This window comes from Haematobia irritans, chromosome 3, assembly GCF_050003625.1.
Source record: "Haematobia irritans isolate KBUSLIRL chromosome 3, ASM5000362v1, whole genome shotgun sequence".
NCBI classification, from domain to species: Eukaryota; Metazoa; Arthropoda; class Insecta; order Diptera; family Muscidae; genus Haematobia; species Haematobia irritans.
The window spans coordinates 141,856,350-141,871,810 of NC_134399.1; the positions used below are offsets into that span (position 1 = coordinate 141,856,350).

Sequence of the window (15,461 nt, forward strand, 5' to 3'; positions counted from 1 at the left end):
ATATATTGTCTAGGAAAATATATTGTCAAAATTTTCTTTCTTATAGAAAATTTTGTCGAAATTTTATTTCTGATAGAAAATTTTGTCAGAATTGTATTTCTATAGAAAATTTTGTCAATATTTTATTTCTATAGAAAATTTTGCCAACATTTTATTTCTATAGAATATTTTCTCAAAATGTTATTTCTATAGAAAATTTTGTCAAAATTTTATTTCTATAGAAAATGTTCTCATTATTTTATCTCTATAGAAAATGTTCTCAAAATTTTATTTCTATAGAAAATTTTCTCAAAATTTTATTTCTATAGAAAATATTGTCAAAAATTTCTTTCTAAAGAGAATATTGTCTTAATGTTTTTTCTTATAGGAAATTTGTGAAGTACCTCTTAGGTGGAGGGGAATATTTTTCAAAATCTACCAAAAAATCAAGAATTCTACTAATCTACTAAACAGTAAAAAATCTTCAAGTTTTGGTAGAATTCTACCAACTGTGGCAACCGTTATCTGATCGCGTTTAATTAATCTTCGAATTTTGTTATGATATGCTACACGCGCCCATAGTGTTAGTAGACGGTCATTGGGTTAATTAAAGCCACATAAGTGTTAATAATTTTGGCAATAATAAAGCACATAAGATTCTTCTTCATGGCTACGAAAAAAAGATGGTTAGTGGTTGGTTAGTTGAAGAATATAAGAAAATATTTAACACTTCACAAAGTGTAACACAAAACCGTATACTTTGTGGTTGGTATTTGTCTCTGAATCATATTTGATTTCAGGTGACAGTTAACGGTATCAATGCTGCTGATATAAATGGCGCCTACATTGGTATTATTTTTCGTTTTGGTGATGCCTTCACGAAACAAACACCCTTAAAGATGCCGACATACATATATGACCCTAAGGGTTCGTAGAAATTGCTGAGGTATATTTTATACATCTTACGTTGATATTGGAATAATAATACCTGTTAATATTGGAATAATAATACCTGTTGTCAACAAATGCAATATTGGGTAAAGTTATCAGGTTCATGGTACACTGAATAATAAGCATGCCCGGTTCCCAAGATTTTGTTTTTAAACTACACTCAAAAAAAGTGAACCCTATATGTCACTAAGGCCAATTTAACTCTATGGTTTATTTCATGGAATTATTATGTTTTGAGAAATTTTCCTTAACAAGTGAAAAATGTTCTTGAATTTGTTGAACAATATTTATTTATTATGTGAAATCGGCGTGGCATCTGCATTTGTAATACAGTTTAGATACAATTTTCTATAGTTAATCCAATTTTTGTAAAATTAATTAAAATTGGTAGGTTCACTGTTTTTAGAGTGTGAAAAAAAACAAAATGATCGGGTCACAGAGCCAAATCTTAAGAACATTTAAATGATAAAACAACAGGAAAAAAACACAAAAAATTTTCCAATTAAAGTCTTGAGTCTTAAGAAATATTCAATTAAAAATTTAATTGATTCAACAAATTTTTTAATTGAAATAAAATAGTAGCAATTAATTTTTTAATTGGATCAATTAATTTTTTAATTGAGTTTCAATTAATTTTTTAATTGATACTATCAATTCTGTTATTTAAGACATTAATTAATTAATCAGAATTTTTCTTGTGTGTAGAGACTCATGATAGAAACAATCCTATTTATACGTGACATTAGCAATTACTTTCTTACAACAACACAAAAAATGACCCATATCGGTCCATAATCTAATTTTGATCGATCGATTGATAATAACATAATATACATATATGAAACCAACATATTTTAAATTGCTAATGTAGATTTTCTAAAAATTACATTAAATGAAACTTTAACTTCAAGCTTGATTATTTGAAAAAATAGCCCCCATATAGACCGATCTCCCAATTTGACTTCTTAAATAATGTTTCACCATTTTTCCTGATATTCAAAATCTAGTGGTATTTAAGTCCTCATATATGAGACGTGTCGAGTTTGGTTTACATTGGTTCATATTTTTGCATAGCCTCCATAAATCCAAAATCTGGTGAAGTCTCCACACGCAAAACAATAATTCTTTGCTCCCAAATTAAATTTTGGAAAAACCAAATATCGTTTCTCATTTGCTTTTCGCCGTAGGTTAGGTTAGGTTAGGTTATGTGGCAGCCCGATGTATCAGGCTCACTTAGACTATTCAGTCCATTGTGATACCACAGTGGTGAACTTCTCTCTTATCACTGAGAGCTGCCCGATTCCATGTTAAGCTCAATGACAAGGGACCTCCTTTTTATAGCCGAGTCCGAACGGCGTTCCACATTCCAGTGAAACCACTTAGAGAATCTTTGAAACCCTCAGAAATGGGATAATGGGAGGTGGGATAATCCACCGCTGAAAAACTCTTTTGTGTTCGGTCGTGGGAATCGAACCCACGACCTTGTGTATGCAAGGCGGGCATGCTAACCATTGCACCACGGTGCTTTTCGCCGTAAGAAAGTTTGTTTGGAAGAAACGTAAACGATGATTCCTTTACAAGATGTAAAAACAATTTCATAAAGACTAACTCAAAAATTGTTTTATAATTTTCTGGCTAATTGCATATTCTCTCACATTTTACTCAATTCTGCGAGGTTTTCTAGTTCCTTTAGCACCTTTTTCTGCTAAAGGAACTAAGAAAGAAGAAATTATTTAATTTTAGAAATTTTACCTTTCGGCTGGGCCGAGAATTGAAACGTGGACCATACAGTTTGTAATCCAACACACCACTAAGATACGTAGCTATTATTGTCATTGTTTTGGGCGCCCACGAGCCGATGTAAAGGTACTTTATTTAGCAGAAGCATACCTTTAGTTTGCCTCTTTCTTAAAACTACAACATCCCAACAAAAAAAAATTTGGAAGTTCTTCCAAAGGCACAACTTTTAAAGCACTTCCAGAAGATGCACTCCCAATGATGTTCTTTATTTTAACTACCTAGGAAGTTCTTTTAATTAAATTTTTTATAACTTGGTTTTTCATACTTTTAAAAGGTAATTATAACTTTTTTTTGTTTCAAATAGGTTAAAAACAGAATAAGTATACATAAAATGATACAAATCATTTTGTCGAAAAAATGCTAAATCCAACCTGAAAAAATTGTGAATTTTTGAAAATATTTGAGGTCAAACGTTTTCGTCAAGCGTTAGAATCCATTAAAAATTATAAAAAATTATAAAAATTATTTATTTGACAAAATATATCAGAATATTTTAATTTACATCCAAAACATTGAATTCGGATCACACCTAAAGAAGTGATGCAAATGCAGTGCAACGGCTGTTGAAATGGAGCACTTCCGTCCTACACTGAAAAAAATATTGTCGTGAGGTCAAAGATTTCATGTCTTTAAAATACGAATACAAATTTTGCTTAGCATAGAAGACGCATTTCTCTAAAAAAAAGTTATTTCCCTTGTCCAAAAGTCGATAAACTTTTCAATGAAGTCGTATTGTCCTTATAATTAAGTGATTTGACTTAAAAATGGGTATCTTAACATGAAAGAAAAAATTTATAGGCTAAGGTCAACTTGACTTTAATAATTCAGAAAAATTTAATGAAATTGTCTTTAAATTTGTTGTCTTTTTGCATCTTGACTACAAAGCAAAAAATCGTACAAATATAGGACATGTTTTTCAAAACTTTATTTTAAAGAAGTTTTTTACTTCAAACATAGCATAATTCTACTGGAAGTCGAATCCTAATTTGGAAAACAAAGTTGCCGTTAACTCGTTTTTAAAGGACTTTGATAGCATATGAAGAAAAAAGCTGAGAAAGCGAAAAATTAAAATTTGCTTCCTAGAAGCAAGTACATAAAACCCACATTTAAAAGAGAATTGTGTCTTAAAAGTATCCTTACTTGTATTCTCTGCTTCTTTGGCTCGGAATCAATACCAAATTTTTTAAAGTAAAGACAAAATCTTTGGAACCGAGTATGCTTTTTTTTCAGTGTATGACAAGCCCATGTTAAATTCATCGCTACTGCGTCAATTTTGCACCACTTCCGGATCCAAAAATAACATCTTCATTACTTTTTTGGCGACGCTTTTTTTGTAAACGGAAATAATATAATTTTACATACAGTGGTTCACAGAAGTATTCGTTTTTTTTTTTTTTTTTGATTAAGTATTTTTGCATTTTTTTGTAAACCGTTTAACATTTTTATTTAATAGTTTTATTGAAATGTTTCCATGGACATATGTAAAAGCAAAACTTAAATAAAAAAACAAGAAATTAATTTCATTGTATTAATTCTAACCACTAAATCAAAAAATAAATGCTCACAAAAGTATTTGTCACATCAGTAATCACATTGTATGAGACAGTATTTTGGTCCACTTAACATACAGAGGACAGAGGACCGGGGACTCATCAGCCAACCTGTTAGTATTTGGTATCCCAGCAAAAAAAGCGTCGCCAAAAAAAGTAGTGAAAATGTTTTTTTTTGATCCGGAAGTAGTGCTATATTGGCGCAGAAACGATGAATTTAACATTGGGTTATCAGAAGACGGATGTCCACCATTTCTACAGCCGTTCCACGGAATTCACATCACTTCTTAAGGCGTAATGCGAATTCAGTGTTTTTGGATGGAAATTAAGACATTTTGTGATATTTTTACAAATTAATTATTTTTAATTTTTTTTTATGATTTTTAATGCTTGTCTGGAACGTTTGACATCAAATATTTTCAAAAATTTTTCATTTTTCTAGAATGGATTTCACATTTTTATTGGTAAAATTTAAATAATTCGTACCATTTTACTACTTTTTATTCTGTTTTTAACCTATTTTTACAAATTAATTATTTTTAATTTTTTTTTGTGATTTTTAATGCTTGTCTGGAACGTTTGACATCAAATATTTTCAAAAATTTTTCATTTTTCTAGAATGGATTTCACATTTCTATTGGTAAAATTTAAATAATTCGTACCATTTTACTACTTTTTATTCTGTTTTTAACCTATTTGAAACAAAAAAATTAAATTTCCCATTAAAATATGAAAAATGTGAAATATAAAAAAAATTGAATTAAATTAACTTTCCGTTTAGTTAAAATAAAGAACATCTTTGGGAGAACATTTTTGGAAGAGTTTTTAGAGTTGTACCTTTAGAAGAACTTCCAATTCTTTTCGCTGAGATGGTGCTCTTTGTTAGCGCAAATGGCTTACAGTCGTCTTGGCATCGGCTCTACCATTTTTCGACACGTTTCTTGACAGATTTCTCCCCATTCTTCCCCTAACACGTTTTTAATGGTTGTCTTAGTTGAAATTTGGTTTTGTGTGGTCCACGATTCCAAATGAGTGAAGATACATTTTGGCGTTCATTATCCCATCAATAAAAACTTAGTGTTCAACACAATGTGCGGACATACAAGTACCATTCTTTACACCGTGGTGCAATGGTTAGCATGCCCGCCTTGCATACACAAGGTCGTGGGTTCGATTCCTGCTTCGACCGAACACCAAAAAGTTTTTCAGCGGTGGATTATCCCACCTCAGTAATGCTGGTGACATTTCTGAGGATTTCAAAGCTTCTCTAAGTGGTTTCACTGCAATGTGGAACGCCGTTCGGACTCGGCTATAAAAAGGAGGTCCCTTGTCATTAAGCTAAAACATGGAATCGGGCAGCACTCAGTGATAAGAGAGAAGTTCACCAATGTGATATCACAATGGACTAAATAGTCTAAGTGAGCCTGATACATCGGGCTGCCACCTAACCTAACCTAACCTAACCTTATACTTGCTTTTACATTTTTTATTTTCAAGGTTTCCCCAGGCTTTCGCTTATATACACAGAAAAAATATTTTTTGTCTTCACTCACGATCCAATATAATTGAAGTTTAGTCAACCACAGAAATGATAGCGTCAACCGCCAAATACAATTAAAAGTAATTTATCTAATTTAAAAATTAATTGACACAATACATTTTTTAATTGTTTTTTGTTTTAATTAAAAATTTAGACGAATCAATTATTCTTCTAACTGATTTGTTTTAAATTTGATTGGAAAATTGTTCGTGATATAATTTTCTGTGTTTTTGTTATTCAATAACTAAACAAAAAAATAAAATTATATCAAATAAAAAAATCAAAATTATTTTTTGATTTAAGATGAAGGTCAATCCATCAAATATAATATTTGTGTATTTATTTTTTGAAGAAAAAAATTTTATAATTATAAAAAAAAGTAACTAACTAAAATCAAATAAATAAATAAAAATAAATCTAAATAATAAAAATAACATTAACATACGAATTAACATTAATCAGCCCATGTAATTTACAGTCTAATAATTGTTGTTTTTATCTTATGTTGCATTTTTGCACAATGTAGATTTTCTTTCTTTGTTTAAATAATACCAATAAATTAAATAATTTAAATATAAATACATATAAAAATAAATTATTAAGAAAAAACTTTCATTGTGAAAGTGAATGTTTCACTAATGAAATAAAATAAATAAATAACGATATTTCATGACAATGAAAATATTCAAATGATAGTATTAATTATAATGAAATATTTTCAATAGCAGGAAATTTTTATTTTGTTTGTTTGTTTTTTTCTACAACATTATCTTCACATGGCAGATATTAAAGACTAAGCCATAGGTTCTTAATTTATTTTGTTTAAATAGAAACAAATAAAATAATTGTATATAATTCGTCATCAATTTTTGTTTTCTTCTACTTTGTATAATTTTGGATAATCATGCAAGGGTTTAACTATTGTTAAGTATATTATTCTATGTGGTGTGTGAGTGTTTTGTTAAGTATTGTTTTTTTGTTTTTTTAGTCATTATATAGATAGATTAAGGAAACGTTTGTAATATTACATCAAAACAAAAATGCTTAATTTTAAAATGGATTGTTTTTATATTCATTTAATAATATTTTTATAGTGTGTAGATTTTGTTAGTTAATGTGTTTTGTTGTTGTTTTTGGAAATTACTGCTTTTTGACATTTAATACGATTTGAAGATTTTCTTTTGTGTTTTTTGTTGTAATGCTATCAATAACAATTTAATTTGTTATTATATACTGCTGCTGCTTCTGCTACTCTCCCACATCCTTACTTGAGTTGGGCATAACATAGGGTATTCAGTAAATTGTGAACAGCTTCCATTTCCTCTATAATTTCTTTAAATACTATGAAATCGCGAACTTTTAGACTGCTATCGAGATGCCTATTGTATTCGATATTTTCACCTAAGGCCGGAATATCGATTTGCAAATTCCTTAAAACTTCCTCAGCTGCTTGTTTGGTATACTCGATTTCACGCAAGAAATTATCGAAATGCTGCCGGAGCGAATCACTTATATCTCTTTCGTTTGGAAGAGATCTTATCTGGCCTCGAGTTGACCTTAGCAAATGATAGAAATTATGAAGGTTTACGAAAAAATCATGTAATCTTTGATGAATCTGAAAGAGGAGAAACAAAAATAGAAAATCTTATTAGTATTTGCATAAAATATAAAGTGTGGGGAATACATTTATAAAATGCTACCAAAAACTACCAAACAAACAAATCTTCTATAGAAAATTTTGTCAACATTTTATATATATATATAGATAATTATACCAACATTTTATTTTTATAGAAAATTTTGTAAAAATTTTATTTCTATAGAAAATTTTGTCAATATTTTATTTTTGTAGAAAGTTTTGTCAAAATTTTATTTCTATAGAAAATTTTGTTAAAATTTTATTTCTATAGAAAATTTTGTCAAAATTTATTTTTTAAAACAATTTAATTTCTGTAGAACATTTTGTCAACATTTTATTTCTATAGAAATTTTGTCAAAATTTTATTTCTACAGAAACTATTGCCAAAATTTTATTTCTATAGGAAATTTTGTCAAAATTTTATTTCTATAGAAAATTTCGTCAAAAGTTTATTTCAATAGAAATTTTTGTCCAAATTTTATTTCAATAGAAAATTTGGTCAAATTGTATTTCTATAGAAAATATTGTCTAAATTTTACTTCTATAGAAAATTTTGTCCAAATTTAATTTCTGTAGAAAATTTTGTCAAAATTTTATTTCTATAGAAAATATTGTCAAAATTTTACTTCTATTGAAAAAATTGCAAAAAGTTTATTTCTTTAGAAAATTTTGTCAAAATTTTATTTCTATAGAAAATTTTGTCAAAATTTTATTTCTATAGAAAATTTTGTCAACATTTTATTTCTATAGAAAATTTTGTCAAAATTTTACTTCTATAGAAAATATCGTCTAAATTTGACTTCTATAGAAAATATTGCCAAAATGTTATTTCTTTAGAAAATTTGGCAACATTTTATTTCTATAGAAAATTTTGTCAAAATTTTACTTCTATAGAAAATATCGTCTAAATTTGACTTCTATAGAAAATATTGCCAAAATTTTATTTTTTTAGAAAATTTGGCAACATTTTATTTCTATAGAAAATTTTGTCAAAATTTTACTTCTATAGAAAATATCGTCTAAATTTGACTTCTATAGAAAATATTGTCAAAATTTTATTTCTTTAGAAAATTTGGCAACATTTTATTTCTGCAGAAAATTTTGTCTAAATTTTATTTCTGTAGAAAATGTTGTCAAAATTTTATTTCTATAGAAAATTTTGTCAAAATTTTATTTCTCTAGAAAATTTTGTCTAAATTTTATTTCTGTAAAAAATATTGCCCAAATTTTATTTCTATAGAAAATTTTGTCAAAATTTTATTTCTACAGAAAATATTGCCAAAATTTTACTATTTGAGAAAATTTTGACTAAATTTTATTCGTGTAGAAAATAATGCCAAAATTTTATTTCTTTAGAAAATTTTGTCAAAATTTTATTTCTGTAGAAAATTTTGTCTAAATTTTATTTCTGAAGAAAATATTGCCCAAATTTTATTTATTTAGAAATTTTTGTAAAAATTTTATTTTTATTTTTTCAACATTTTATTTCTATAGAAAATTTCGTCAAAATTTCATTTCTATAGAAAATTTTGTCAAAATTTCATCTCTATAGAAAATTTTGTCAATATTTTATATCTATAGAAAATTTTGTCAAAATTGTATTTCTCTAGAAAATTTTGCAATATTTTACTTCTATAGAAAGCTTTATTAAAATTGTATTTCTATAGAAAATTTTGTCAGAATTTAATTTCTTTAGAACATTTTGTCAAAATTTTATTTCTATAGGAAATTTTGTCAAAATTTTATTTCTACAGAAACTATTGCCAAAATTTTATTTCTATAGAAAATTTTGTCTAAATTTAATTTCTGTAGAAAATTTTAACAAAATTTTATTTCCGTAGAAAATTTTGTCAAAATTTTATTTCTATATAAAATTTTGTCAAAAATGTATTTCTATAGAAAATATTGCCAAAGTTTAATTTTTTAGAAAATTTTGTCAACATTTTATTTCTATAGAAAATTTTGTCAATATTTTATTTCTATAGAAAATTTTGTCAAAATTTTATTTCTATAGAAAATTTTATTTCTTTAGAAAATTTTGTAAAAATTTTATTTCTATAGAAAATTTTGTCAAAATTTTATTTCTATAGAAAATTTTGTCAAAATTTTATTTCTATAGAAAATATTGTCAAAATTTCATTTCTATAGAAAATTTTGTCACAATTTTATTTCTATAGGAAATTTTGTCAAAATTTTATTTCTTTAGAAAATTTTGTCAAAATTTTATTTCTATACAAAATGTTGTCAAAATCTTATTTCTATAGAAAATTTTGTTAACATTTTATTTCTATGGAAAATTTTGTCAAAATTTTATTTCTCTAGAAAATTTAGTCAAAATTTAATTTTTAAAAAAATTGATTTCTGTAGAAAATTTTCTCAAATTGTATTTCTATAGAAAATATCGTCTAAATTTTATTTCTTTACAAAATTTTGTCAAAATTTTATTTCTTTAGAAAATATTCCCAAAATTTTATTTCTATAGAAAATTTTGCCAAAGTTTTATTTTTATAGAAAATTTTGTCAACATTTTATTTCTATAGAAAATGTTGTCAAAATTTTGTTTCTTTAGAAGATTTTGTCAAAATTTTATTTCTATAGAAAATTTTGTCAAAATTTTATTTCTTTAGAAAATTTTGTCAAAATTTTATTTCTATACAAAATGTTGTCAAAATCTTATTTCTATAGAAAATTTTGTTAACATTTTATTTCTATGGAAAATTTTGTCAAAATTTTATTTCTCTAGAAAATTTAGTCAAAATTTAATTTTTAAAAAAATTGATTTCTGTAGAAAATTTTCTCAAAATTTTAATCCTATAGAAAATATCGTCTAAATTTTATTTCTTTACAAAATTTTGTCAAAATTTTATTTCTTTAGAAAATATTCCCAAAATTTTATTTCTATAGAAAATTTTGTCAAAATTTTATTTTTATAGAAAATTTTGTCAAAATTTTATTTCTATAGAAAATTTTGTCAACATTTTATTTCTATAGAAAATTTTGTCAAAATTTTATTTCTATAGAAAATATTGCCAAAATTTTATATGTTTAGAAAATTTTGTCAAAATTTTATTTCTATAGAAAATTTTTTCAAAATTTAATTTCTATAGAAAATTTTGTCAAAATTTTATTTCTATAGAAAATATTGCCAAAATTTTATTTCTTTAGAAAATTTTGTCAAAATTTTATTTCTATAGAAAATTTTGTCAAAATTTTATTTCTATAGAAAATTTTGTCAAAATGTTATTTCTACAGAAACTTTTGCCAACATTATATTTCTTTAGAAAATGTTGTTAAAAATTTATTTCTTTTGCAGATTTTGTCAAAATTTTATGTCTATAGAAAACTTTTTCAAAATTTTATTTCTATAGAAATCTTTGTAAAAATTTTATTTCTACATCAAATTTTTGGAAAAGGCTTACTCTCGGTTTCGGTGATATAACAATGGTCTTTTGATATTATTGCTTTTGAACAATAAAATGAAGAAAACTAACAAACATATAGCGCTTTACATTACGTATAACAATTCAATTCATAATGTTGTCTCCTGGAATTTATTTAAATTTTCAAAGTTTTCATATATATCGATTATTGAATCGAGAAATAGGGAAAATATTTTAATATAACATTTTAAAGCAGAATTGAAGAAAGTATTTGAAGCTTTCCCGAATGGAATTCTTTCATAATTGATTACTTATGCAATGATTTGGAATTGTCCAAAGTCCATAAATATACACTCATTTACAAAATTTTCAATAAACTCACCTCATTTTTGAAAGCAACCGTATCCTGATTGTCGGCATTTCTCATATCCAAATGATGTTTGCTCCATTCTTCTGCTTTCTGGCTATAGCCGTTTGGTTCATCCAAAAGCAATAACTAAAAAAAGAAATAATAATTTAATTAAATAAAATGTCTATATTTAATAAACCAAACCTAATTCAAATCAGAAGTAATAAAAGGAGAGCAATAATACTTGAAGTGTATAATGAAAAGTTTTAAAGTCGGTTTCTCAATGTTTTTTTATTTTTAAATTGACATTTAATTTTAGAAATTTTTTCATGTATCCCACCCAAAATGAAAATTTGATGAAAATGAGATATGCAATATGTAGTTTAATTCTATAGAGCCCATACTGATAGAAGACTTCTCTTTTCTGAGGAACGAAATTTTAGGCAAGCAAAGACTTCTTGTGACTCTAATTTTTTTTTTTTTTTTTTAATAAAAAGTTTGCACATAATCTTTGAATCGCTTATCATATATTTGGGTTTAGTTTCTCACAAAAAAAAATATTTTATAGGAAAAGGGAATTTCGTCTGTATATACTTTCGTTCCGGAGGAAAGCCTTTTTATTTTAAAGAAATCACATTTTTGGCTCAAAATCAATATCAAAATCCTTAGCGGAATGTCAAAATTAGTACATCCAAATAATCGACTATTTTTCTTCTCTCTCTGTACCTTTTCTTTTTTATAAACTTACATAGTTTTCCATCATATTCTTCATGGTATCCAGCGACATATAGAGTTGTTTAGGTAGACTACCTAAAATTTGATTATTTTCACAGTAATTCATGGTTCTGGTTTGAATTTGACTGGTAGATGTTGGTGCAGCACGTTGATGTAAATGATGATGCCTTAATTGTTGCCGATGAACTTTTCGCAAAATCGGGGCTATGTAGGAGGATCTTTGCTCTAGTTGTTGTTCTTGTCTTTGTTTCTGATGATATCGATGGAAATCTTGTAGAATTTGTTTTTGTTGTTGATACAGTTGTTGTTGTTGCCTCTGCTGATGATAACGATGATTTTTCAATAGATTCTGATGGTAACGTTCCCGATATACGTTCGAATGTAGAATTAATCTCTGGCCGGATGCTTTTGTGCGAGGTACGGGAATGGCATGTGTTTGCGGTAGGTATGTTGATGATATGGCACAATAAATAAATACAAGGATAAGTAATAATTCTGTAATGAAAATGTAGAAGAAAAAAATTAATAAAATTTAAGATAATATGAACTTATTTAAAAAATAGTAAACATATGTTTTGTATTGTTAGATAATTGCTACTCAGCAACTTTTACATTCCAAAATTTAGAAACAAAAAAAAATATTCTTTCCGATTTCTAAATCTTCATTATTCACAAATGAATTCACAAGTAATGAAAATATATAATAAAAACTAAAAAAATAAATGCACATTTTTTACTCAATATCGTCCATCCAGACGAATCTCAATACTCCTATGATATACTCTCTTATTTTAGAGAAATCTTAAGAATACATATACAAAAGCCATGCGCACAAATTCAATTGCAACAACAACTACATTGGGTGGTACTCAGACCTACCCTACAGAGAAGGTAGTTGTGTGTGGTCGATTTGTATAAAAATCGCGTTCAATCATTCATTCATTAAAATATGTTCGTTCGTTCGTTCACTCACAAAACAATACTCTCATGCAACCTAAAACAATGCGGTAATTAGTCACAAAATGTTCACATGTCGCATTTTAAGAATTTTTTAATTGTACCCCCTCCCTCCCCTCCACTAACAAGTCAAGAGAACATCAATTGGACACATGTATACCTCTCATTTAATTCATACAAATACACGAAGTGTAATCGTTTAAACGTTCAGATTTCTCTCTATCTTGTTAAATTTAATTCGAGTAGAAAATAAGTTTTCGTTTTTTCACCGGCCGGCTTTTAATAAAGATCATTATATTTGTGTTGAGTTTGGATGACTTTTTACCGATTGTAAAAATTTCCTCAATAGTTTTGATAAAGAGGTCTTCGTGTGTGTGTGTGTAATATGGGTATACAAGTGCAGAAACAAGTTTATTACTATTGTGAAACGCCTCAGACATTATAGGATATTCCATACGCAAACTTAAATATTTTCTCTGGTTTTCTTTTAATGAGTTTTAGCTTAAATGTGGGAGCCACCGTGGTACAATGGTTAGCATGCCCGCCTTGCATACACAGTTTCGACCAAAGACCAAAAAGTTTTTCAGCGGTAGATTATCCCATCTCTGTAATGCTGGTGACATTTCTTAGCTTCTCTAAGTGGTTTCACTGCAATGTGGAACGCCGTGACTCGGCTATAAAAAGGAGGTCCCTTGTCATTGAGTTTAACATAGAATCGGGCAGCACTTAGTGGTAAGAGATAAGTTTATAAAGGGTGATTTGTTAAGAGCTTGATAACTTTTTTTTTAAAACAAACGCATAAAATTTGCAAAATCTCATCGGTTCTTTATTTGAAACGTTAGATTGGTCCATGACATTTACTTTTTGAAGATAATTTCATTTAAATGTTGACCGCGGCTGCGTCTTAGGTGGTCCATTCGGAAAGTCCAATTTTGGGCAACTTTTTCGAGCATTTCGGCCGGAATAGCCCGAATTTCTTCGGAAATGTTGTCTTCCAAAGCTGGAATAGTTGCTGGCTTATTTCTGTAGACTTTAGACTTGACGTAGCCCCACAAAAAATAGTCTAAAGGCGTCAAATCGCATGATCTTGGTGGCCAACATACCGGTCCATTTCTTGAGATGAATTGTTCTCCGAAGTTTTCCCTCAAAATGGCCATAGAATCGCGAGCTGTGTGGCATGTAGCGCCATCTTGTTGAAACCACATGTCAACCAAGTTCAGTTCTTCCATTTTTGGCAACAAAAAGTTTGTTAGCATCGAACGATAGCGATCGCATTTCACCGTAACGTTGCGTCCAACAGCATCTTTGAAAAAATACGGTCCAATGATTCCACCAGCGTACAAACCACACCAAACAGTGCATTTTTCGGGATGCATGGGCAGTTCTTGAACGGCTTCTGGTTGCTCTTCACTCCAAATGCGGCAATTTTGCTTATTTACGTAGCCATTCAACCAGAAATGAGCCTCATCGCTGAACAAAATTTGTCGATAAAAAAGCGGATTTTCTGCCAACTTTTCTAGGGCCCATTCACTGAAAATTCGACGTTGTGGCAGATCGTTCGGCTTCAGTTCTTGCACGAGCTGTATTTTATACGGTTTTACACCAAGATCTTTGCGTAAAATCTTCCATGTGGTCGAATAACACAAACCCAATTGCTGCGAACGGCGACGAATCGACATTTCACGGTCTTCAGCAACACTCTCAGAAACAGACGCAATATTCTCTTCTGTACGCACTGTACGCATTCGTGTGGTTGGTTTAATGTCCAATAAAGTAAACTGAGTGCGAAACTTGGTCACAATCGCATTAATTGTTTGCTCACTTGGTCGATTATGTAGACCATAAATCGGACGTAAAGCGCGAAACACATTTCGAACCGAACACTGATTTTGGTAATAAAATTCAATGATTTGCAAGCGTTGCTCGTTAGTAAGTCTATTCATGATGAAATGTCAAAGCATACTGAGCATCTTTCTCTTTGACACCATGTCTGAAATCCCACGTGATCTGTCAAATACTAATGCATGAAAATCCTAACCTCAAAAGAATCACCCTTTATGAGCCTGAAATATTGGGCTGCCATTATACCTAACTTACCTTAAATGGTAGCAGATATGTATTGCAAGCAATTTAAGGTTGCTTTAATTTCTACACCGATCGTCTGATAATGGCAATGCATTTTATTGTTTACAATTTTACAAACGCATACTGATGTATTGTATTTACAAATAAAGTTATTCCAGATATAATTCAAGTGTGATAGAGTGATTGGTTTATCTTTGGGTGGAAAACCCCAAGTGGCTATTGTTAGAACCCTCCAGCTTTAAAATGTGAACAAATCGTTTGTGTCTTGTACCAATGCGTTAGAGTGATAAACAAAAACGCATTTTTCGCCCAGAAAAAAGACACCGAAAATTTGTATAGCCAATTTATATTTATTTTAGTCATGAAAATAAGTTGATTTTAGTTCAATGTGAGATAAAATTTTCGTATTTTATTTATTTTTTGCTTACTTTAATGACATAAACTAAAAATGAGAATAGATATGGATATAGTTCATATTTTCCTAAAATGGTAGAAG

At 28.1% G+C, this 15,461-nt stretch overlaps 1 protein-coding gene across 1 annotated transcript in view; it reads right to left on the reverse strand.

Moving 5' to 3' along the window:
- Nucleotides 1–6,853: 6,853 nt before the first annotated feature.
- The window catches only part of LOC142229431 (uncharacterized), a 64,585-nt gene continuing 55,977 nt past the window's right edge, over nt 6,854–15,461 (reverse strand). The window contains exons 2-4 of the mRNA XM_075299993.1: nt 11,937–12,418; nt 11,222–11,335; nt 6,854–7,435 (exon numbers count right to left, since the gene is read on the reverse strand). Coding sequence (XP_075156108.1) covers nt 7,085–7,435; nt 11,222–11,335; nt 11,937–12,418 — 947 coding nt within the window. The 3' untranslated portion in view covers nt 6,854–7,084. The remainder of the gene's footprint in view (nt 7,436–11,221; nt 11,336–11,936; nt 12,419–15,461) is intronic.